This window comes from Castanea sativa, chromosome 5 (assembly GCF_040712315.1).
Source record: "Castanea sativa cultivar Marrone di Chiusa Pesio chromosome 5, ASM4071231v1".
NCBI lineage: Eukaryota > Viridiplantae > Streptophyta > Magnoliopsida > Fagales > Fagaceae > Castanea > Castanea sativa.
The window spans coordinates 59,874,670-59,883,625 of record NC_134017.1 but is presented as its reverse complement, the minus strand read 5'-3'; the positions used below and the strand labels follow the sequence as shown (position 1 = coordinate 59,883,625).

Here is an 8,956-nt window from a genome sequence, read left to right as displayed (position 1 = left end):
GTGTTCAAGTCTTTGCGAGACCATTCTACTCTCAACCCTCCTTAGAGCAAACTTTGCCCCTCTCATTCAGAAGAAATGCTCCAATCTTCGTGTCTAGTGAACAAAATTGCGCTTCTTTCTCTCTTTGACTTAGCAACTAATATGGTTTTTGTACGTATTTTAAAAAACCAGCATTTATGCACGAGGGACTCTCTATTGGTATTATGCCATATGAATAGACACTTTGTTTTATAAAAAATAATTACTGCACAGTAAACATCATATGTGGAACTCACAGATTCCACCAATGTAAACCATCTTTAATAGGGAACTTTAGCCATCAATTTCTTATTCACTCCAAGCATATTTTTATAGTGGATTCTGTAATAATATTTATTTTATTCTGATATACTGTGGATTGACATCTCATATTGTTGTGAAAATATTGTAAGATTTTATTGTGTCCCTATACGAACTCAAACAAAATAGGTCCCTTATGCCAGAAAAAGACATTGCTTTGCCACTTAAGGGGAAAAAAATGGCACTCCTTTCCTCGAGCTTTAGGCTTCAGTTTTTCCAATTTCAGTTTAGAGTAATGTTAGTAGCAACATGTTGTGATATTGATAGCATATGTGCTTAAGCTCAACTCTGGGGAGGGCAGTTTGAAATTTGGTTTCTATCGCCATAAGTGCCTCCTAATAAATTTCAACAAATAAAAACCCAAGCTTTCATTTCAATTCAATTCAATTTTAAACCAAACAACCATTTTAAATCTCTAGGGCTTTCTTCTTCAGTGAATTGGAGCGACTTGGGTGGTGTCATCATGTTCTTCTAAAGAGGATCCAAAAATCAAAGGTCCAAGAGAAAGAGGCCCACTATTACTACCACTACTAATGCCTCTACTTGTTAGCATTTGAACATTTTCAGATGAGATTAAAACGAAAAAAAAATAATAATAATAATAACTTTTCTACAGAGAGTTAAAATCTTAAAATTAAGTACCATGTTTTAATAGATGCCTAATACCCTCCCCACGCATAATCAAATTATTGATTTTGTATTCTTTATCTAAAACATGATTTTATCAAAGCTTACCTTAGAACATTAACAAATCAGCAATTCTAAAAATATGTGATTTTAACACATCAAAAAGCTAATTTATTATTTGAGTACACCGTTTCACAATACACCATACGTCATATCTTCTATTCTTTAGCTCAATATATTAAAATAATACATACACATTAAAATAACATATAAAAAATTAAAAACTCCAACAATAAAAAAAAATATACAAAATACAAAACCCATATAACACCACTGCCACCACCACCCATAGCCCACACCCACCACTATTACAAACCCACCACACCAATTAAAACCAACCAAACACCACCAAGAAGCAAAATCAACCAACCATCTCTGACCATCTTAGCCCCACTCAAAATCAACCTAACCACCACCGGTCATCATAAACACAACCACCAAAATCAACCCACCCCAGCCATGGAGAGAGAGAGAGAGAGAGAGAGAGAGAGAGAGAGAGAGAGAGAGAGAGAGAGAGAGAGAGAGAGAGAGAGAGAGAGAGAGAGAGATAAATTGATTAAAATGAGTAAAACAATTTTTACAACATTTGCCATTATGCCATACTGTTCTATTATTAGAATGGTATTGTAGATGAATGCCAAATGTTTTAGAATTTGAAACATGTGATGTAGATGTTTTTTTGTGTTTGGTATGCCAAATGTTAAAGCCACATGATGCTAATGCTCTTAATACCCTTGCAACTTAAATTTAAGGTTAAAATCAAATATATGTAAGTGACCTATCACATGATAAAAATTTGGATGATTGGTGATAATTCTATTCACTTTACTTACAATCCATGCACTGTCAATGACCTAACACAAGAAAGAAGCACAAGCAGTACCCACACACTTATCACCAAATGAAAAACAGTATTGATCCATAGTCTAGTATCCACACTATCAACTATTGCAATGCCCATTCCAAAAACTCACCTTTTCAGCCCAAAAGGCATGTTTCAAATTGGTACCAAATGGCCAAAGCTGATTTCTTAGTATCATTTAGTGATTTATTTATTTATTTTTACTTCGAATAAGTCCTACCAAACGAGCAGTTACATCAGGTAGAAATTGCCTATTTATTGGCCTATATATCTCAGTCCTATTGAGTGAGAATTGAGAAATGTAAGAATGATGTAGTCCTTCATTTTATGTTGGTTGTAGGGTCTAATCCACTTTATTCAAAAAAGGCTAATTTGTATTTCCTATGTGCATAGCTCACCAATCCTGCGATTTCTCATATTTTTGCAGCATTCATGCCCCGTATGCCATTTCATTTATAGGATAATAGTGAGAAGAAAACTGTAAACGTCAAAATAAAGTTGTGATAGTAAAAAATTGTGGTCAAGCATATGATTTCACATCGGTATGCAGCTATAAGCCTATAACCTCCCAAAGAAGAAAATTTTCATTGTTGATTGAAATCATGATTCAAGACAACACAAATATCTCAGTATTTATACACATGACATCACATATTATCATTTGCAAAAGGTGAAAGCTAGTCAAGCTTAAAAAGTTTTGAATTTGAAGTGCCTTAGATAGCAAAGGCAGTGTCACTGAGTGACTGCAACAAAGACAGATTTTTTCACCTTCCATCTCCAATTATGCCACCAAACATGGTTTCAGTAACATTTACAGGAGAAGGCAATGGATCACTGAGTTGGCTAAGATCAGTGTTATCCTTATGATGCCTTCTATCTTCTTCACTCAAAAAGCTGCTTGTTATATCTTTGAAATTCCAATCAGTTAAATAACTCGGCTTTGATTGAACAATGCCTACCTCAATATCTCCTGCAAGCATGGCCACAACACGGGACATTGGTGGCCGCATGTTTGGTGATGCCTGTGTGCACATCAAAGATACTGCAATCACTTGAGCACCTTCATTTTCGTCAAATTTTGATAATGTGGGATCTACCAGCCTTAAACTCTGATTATTTTCAAGTAGAGTCCATGCCTGGTGATTCATGACAAGGAGAGCATATAAGAATTTTCTTTTTAATAAAATAAATTAAGAAATGGAAAAAGAGAGAAAAACTTCCTTTCCCATGCCCATTCAAGCAGATAAATTTTTTCAGTGTCCAAGCTATTGTCTGAGTTTGGTCTCCCACTTAGGATCTCCAAAGCAACAACACCAAAACCGAAAACATCAGCCTTCTCAGTTAGGTGCCCATGCATCGCATATTCCGGTGCCAAATAGCCTCTGCAAGATTTAAAATTAATATGCAAGTTTATTTAAAACTATCAATGTATCTGATCAGGTTCAGTTTCCATAGGTAAATTAATTATCAGTAATGAAAAAAAAAATCCAATAGTATCCTCAAGTTTGTAATAGTTATTGATCATTCTTCAAATGAATCTAGTGATTATTGATTGACTGTTAGATACTTATATAAGGATCTACATCTTACACTGTATTATGCATCTTGGTACAATATAAAATAGGCATTAAAGACAATGGCTTTGTGAAAGTGGATAAGGAGTTTATATGGTCCCTGCAACTCGGGTGTTGATGTGGGTTTTAATGTCATCATAAAGCTTTGCCAATCCAAAATCTGATATTTTCGGGCATAGCTCTCCATCAATCAAAATATTGCTAGCCTTCACATCTCGATGTACAATCCTTGGCCTTGACTCTTCATGGAGATAAGCAAGTCCTCTTGCAGTTCCCAAGCAAACACTAAAGCAAGTAGGCCAATCAAGATGCAACTTACTTTTTCCTGCATTAGTAGTAGCTCCCATCTAATTAGATTAAGAGTCATCAATCAAATGCCAAATCCTTGTTCAGGAGTTATTTGAGTGCAATGATACAAAGCTTCCCATATGGATATTGTCAGAGAACATTAGAGTTTGGAAAAATCAGATTATGTCTTGGGGTAAAAAAACATATTGTCATATGAGATTTAGGCTACTTCAAATTATTTGGCAACGGTCCAAAACATTCTAAAACATCTCTTTAAATTTCTAATTTGACATTGATTCCGCATTTACTTCATCCACTAAAACTATATCGTTTGCAAAAGCATAAATCAGAGGATTTCATGTTGAATTGATTTGGTGAATTCCTATAGCCAACACAAAGAGATATGGATTTAATATTTATCCTTGATGCAAACCTATAAGGATAGGAAACTTACTTGTGATGTCTTTCTTTGTTCTCTTTCTAGTTACAACTTTGTCATATATATCCTTAGTCAACTTAATATACATAAAAGTAACTCTTTTTTTTCCCTTAAAAATCACCACATAAACTCTTCAAATAACCTATCATATGATTTCTGTAGGTCAATAAAACCTATATGGGGATCTTTACTAACTTCTTTATATCTTTCCTTTAGATGCTTATGTAAGAAAATAGTAGGCATAAAACCAAATTGATTCTCTGATATTGTTGTTTCGTGACTTAATCTATATTCAATCACACTCTCCCAAATTTTTTGCAACCACTAAAAGAAAAGCACTACTCACATTTGTGTTATGCCCCAAAAGGGCTAGTGTAGTCATAAAACCCACAACCCAGTATACGCCTTATATGAAACTCAACAATCTTTGCTGTTCAATATCAACCTAGGGCATCACAAGATCCTCCACCTAAATCCCTAACGTTCTCGTCCAAGCCCACTATTGCTCTAATACAATGTTAAATAAACTATTAGAAAATGGTAAATTTAATCATTTAGCCACATAATTTTAACACCCCCCTCATGTTTGAGCTTATACTCCTTTTTAATAGGTGCCCAATAGGGGGGATTTTGAATGGGAGGCATAGCGGAGGAGATAATGATCAAACTTAGGACCTCCTAAGTTGATACTATTAAATTACCAATTCTCCCAAAGACTTAAGCTATTAGGAGATGATAGATTTAAAAATTAAACTCCATAATTCTAACAATAATTAAATATTTCTAATAATTGAATGAATGATGATTTTATGGGCAGCATGGAAGGTGTGAAATGAGTATAAAGTATGTTCCTACCAAATAGTGCCTGATCAAGGCTGCCGTTTTCAAGATATTCATAAACAAGAAGGCGCCTATCTCCCTCAATGCAGCATCCGTATAGTTTCACAAGGTTACGATGTTGCATAGCAGATATAGTAGAAATTTCAATTACAAATTGACTCTTTCCTTGTTGAGATGCCACCGATAATTGCTTCACAGCTACAATCCTCCCATCAGATAGTGTGCCCTGTGAAGTTGTAAAAATCAGTGACACGAAAAGTGAAATTCAGGGTTTTCTTTTGTTCAAAAATGGGAATGTTGGTATGTTCCTTGAACATTACACTAGTCCTTTATTCTTTTAAGCAACTCCGATAAATAGCATGACAAAACTTTATTACTGACTGTAGCTAAAATGTTAAAGATAGCTAATTACATACAATTCTTAGGAAAAAGGTCATTTTCAGTACACAAAGTTCCCACTCTTTTTTAAGCCTTTGGAAACATAAATATATATATTTTATAAAGAAATTACCTTCTTAAAAGAATATTTTAGTTGCTTTTAGTATCATTTAGGTGAAGATTTTGCAGACTTAGTTTTCTCATCAAACGTAATGTCAAGTGTCTATCCAACGTTATATACAATAATGTACTTTACCTTGAAAACAGGTCCAAATCTACCCTCTCCTAACTTTTTTGAAGTGTTGAAGTCATCGGTCGCACTTCTCAGCTCAGCATAACTGAAAGTGTTTGGTCGGAGGATTCCAAGAAGCTCTGCAGGTTCAAGCAAGAGAGGATCTAGTTAACTGATTTAAACTCTTCATTATTGTCACAGTTATATATTTTGAAGAATTTGATTTTTCTTTTGAGGTTTGGGGGGGGGGGGGGGGGGTGGTGGGGAGTGTTGGTAACGTAGGATTTCAATTTAATGATATTAATTATGTAGAAAATTTCAGCTAGACCCTCATTACCTTTCATGAAAAGGATCCATATCATTATCCAAGCAATAATAGTACTGATACTTTTCTAACAGCTACTCTAGGATTTAGCCTTTTCAAATATCAGAGACTAACTTGAATTTTAACCAAAAGTGAGTGGTACAGAGTCCATTAGTGTTTATTTCTTAGGCTGTATTTCACCAGTACCTCCACTACTGCTGTTATGTTCTTACGGTCCTCATTATTGTGCTGTGGTTTTCTCTTCATGTAGAAAACTGCAAATATGAAAATCAAGCTCACGACTCCAACAGGGACTGCAATTCCTAGAATCAAACCCAACCTGCTTTTCTTTCCTTGATTGCTTGGTGGAATCCCAGTAACATTAGTTACAAAATCTGAGTAATTATTTATTATTAGTAATAAGCAGAAAACAATCATATCAAAAACATCACAAATCAATTCATAAATCATATCATATACATTACCTGAAAAAACATGAATGGCTGAAATTAGTGGCCCATAATAACCTCGTACAGGTATGCAACAAGTGCCCTTACCAGCCCAAAATAGATGAATTTCAAGATAATTCTCTAACACATTAGCCTTAAAAATCTTCTGGAGTGCTCTCTCAACGCCACCTGCCTCCCTTGATATGTCAAAGTCCTTCAATTCTAGACTACCCTAGAAAACAAATTATAGGATAATTTTATAATTCTTATTGAATGAATTAAAATGGAATTCTTTGAAATTAAAAATAATTTCTATTATAGAAACTCTACACGAGGAGGTAATGATCTTTATTCAAGAATGGAATATATTTTTCTCTAAAGCAATCTATAGTCACCTGATTGTAGATATCGAATACACGCCTCCCTCGACTCTTCCAAGTATGAGAGCTTTGATCATCAAAACCAGTTTCCGCAAAAAACAAGCTGACTTGTGCCGAAGTGCTTTGAACATAACTATTATTTTCAAACGACCCCACATTGCTGACTGCCCATTTTTCTGTGTAAGTTACATAATACCATGCTGCACCAAAGGATGCTGAGTTTTCAGCCTCGTACACTATACCCTCAGCAGGCATCTCTGGGCCACCACACTTGATTGAAAAGTTTGCATCTGTGGAATCATTATGATTGCACTCGTCATGATAGAAAATTAAAACTTCAAAAATAAAAGATCCACACTGAAGCTTTTAGATTATGTAAACTCAACCAATTTCACTTACTGATGTTTTCCCAAAAGAAGCTAATACAAATTTCTGTTCAGAATAAATATATTCAGGTTGATTTTGGCTTGGAAGAGTGTCATTATAAAAGGCCAATTTCACTTACTGATGTTTTCCCAAAAGAAGCTAATACAAATTTCTGTCCAGAATAAATATATTCAAGTTAATTTTGGCTTGGAAGAGTGTCATTATATAAGTTACATGCCAATGCAATATATTTTACCTTTCATTTCCAAGTATAATTGAAATTCATAAAGTAGGCACCATACATTAACCATTCAGGTCATCAGGGTAAAATTAATAGTTGCAGAAAGCAACAACTCTCTCTCTCTCTCTCTCTCTCTCTCTCTCTCTTCTAATACACACAAGCATGTATAAAATAAGAGGGTATTGCTTCTGTCCATCCTAAAGTTGGCTTTATAAAAGATGAAGGCTCAAGTTTGTAAAATTTCTGGCTTTCCAAGTTGTAGCAAAGTTCATGCATACTTCTTTTGTCAATAACCATCTGAGTATTAGATTATTTAATCTCAAAAGGAGTTGTAATGAGTACAGCTCAGATCTGCCACAAAGCCAAATTTCAGTATGACTTTCTTGTTCCTTTTTTGACATCTATAGAATTAACATAAGCTAGCCTGCCTTCTTACGTCAAGTTTCTCATTGTGACAAGAACACAAATGTGTTTCATCCCCTTAGCGATTTTAATTATTATATAAAGGAAGTATCAATAGAAAAATAATACCTGAGATGCAGCGCAATTTTCCTTAACTTGATATTAAATTAAATCATAAATAACTAAAGGGGTAACCTATGGCAAACTACCCTATCAAGATTAACAGGGTCTGACCCACTTTCTGCTATAATAATGTCAGGTTTTGTAAAAATTCGGCCAATCAACAGATCAAAGGAAACTCTTAAAAGGGGAAGGATGAATTAGATTATTCTTTCCTTTTTCAAAAACATGAACATAATTTTTTAGCTTATACATGAAATACCATTTATTGTTCAAATATTGTTTGGCTACACAATACTCAAGAAAATTGGAAGATATCTATTTTTTTATGGTTGTAGATTAATTTGATACAGTTTGATTTGAATCTATATATGATCCCACCATCCTATGGGAAAATACCGGGGCTCCATCAATCATGATAGACTGTGCCCTGTCATATCCCATAACAAAGTATAAGAAAGAAATAACTTACAAAGTGGAGAGTTCCTATTGCATGGGAAATTTCTCTGGAGGCAATTCAGTCCTGGCATAATACTGTAAACACAAATCTGAATTAACAAATTTCATGAAAGAATTCATTCAACTAAAGATGTGAAATGGTAATCACTTTCTTTCTCATGCTTACTTTTGGACTTTGTTAAAAGAGGGTGAGAGGAGGAACCACAACTCACCTTATGTTTGATTTGTCAAATACGAAGTTGTTTGCCACCAAATTCCTACATAATTTTATCCAATGATCCTTTTTTTTTATATAAGTAATAAAGATAATTTCATTGATAAAAAAAAGAGAGAGTCACTGACGTAGGACAACCACAATAGTATAATAGAACAAAAAAATAATAGGATAAACCCTAGGAGTTAGCACCTAAGGGCTGCTTGGAGTCAGCACCAAGCAAACTGGAGTCGGCACCAGTGTAAAAGAAAACAAACATTTTTTTATAATTCTCAAAAGTCGTCTTACAATAATCAGAAAAAGTGTTTAAATAGCTAACAACACAAAACCCTAATTATTAAATGTTCGGGCTTGCTTAATCTCAAGCCCAATAACTAATAGG

The 8,956-nt window shown here is 34.2% G+C and overlaps 1 protein-coding gene across 1 annotated transcript; it reads right to left on the bottom strand.

Moving 5' to 3' along the window:
• Positions 1-2,591: 2,591 nt before the first annotated feature.
• On the bottom strand, positions 2,592-8,431 carry LOC142636838 (putative LRR receptor-like serine/threonine-protein kinase At1g56130). The gene is made up of 9 exons (XM_075811132.1): positions 8,374-8,431; positions 6,788-7,062; positions 6,429-6,624; positions 6,177-6,338; positions 5,664-5,779; positions 5,045-5,255; positions 3,556-3,787; positions 3,120-3,270; positions 2,592-3,024 (listed from the first exon to the last, which is right to left on the bottom strand). The coding sequence occupies exons 1-9, from the start codon at positions 8,429-8,431 to the stop codon at positions 2,653-2,655; spliced, it is 1,773 nt and encodes a 590-aa protein (XP_075667247.1). The 3' UTR covers positions 2,592-2,652.
• Positions 8,432-8,956: the final 525 nt, after the last annotated feature.

Bases quoted from the DNA above. Each gene is read 5' to 3' on its own strand.
- LOC142636838 (XM_075811132.1), bottom strand. From the start codon at position 8,431: ATGCCAGGACTGAATTGCCTCCAGAGAAATTTCCCATGCAATAGGAAC. The intron at 5,780-6,176 runs GTAAGAACATAA...TTGAACCTGCAG, and splicing joins ACAGCACAATAATGAGGACC to AGCTTCTTGGAATCCTCCGA. The intron at 5,256-5,663 runs GTAAAGTACATT...ACAACTTCACAG, and splicing joins GATTTGGACCTGTTTTCAAG to GGCACACTATCTGATGGGAG.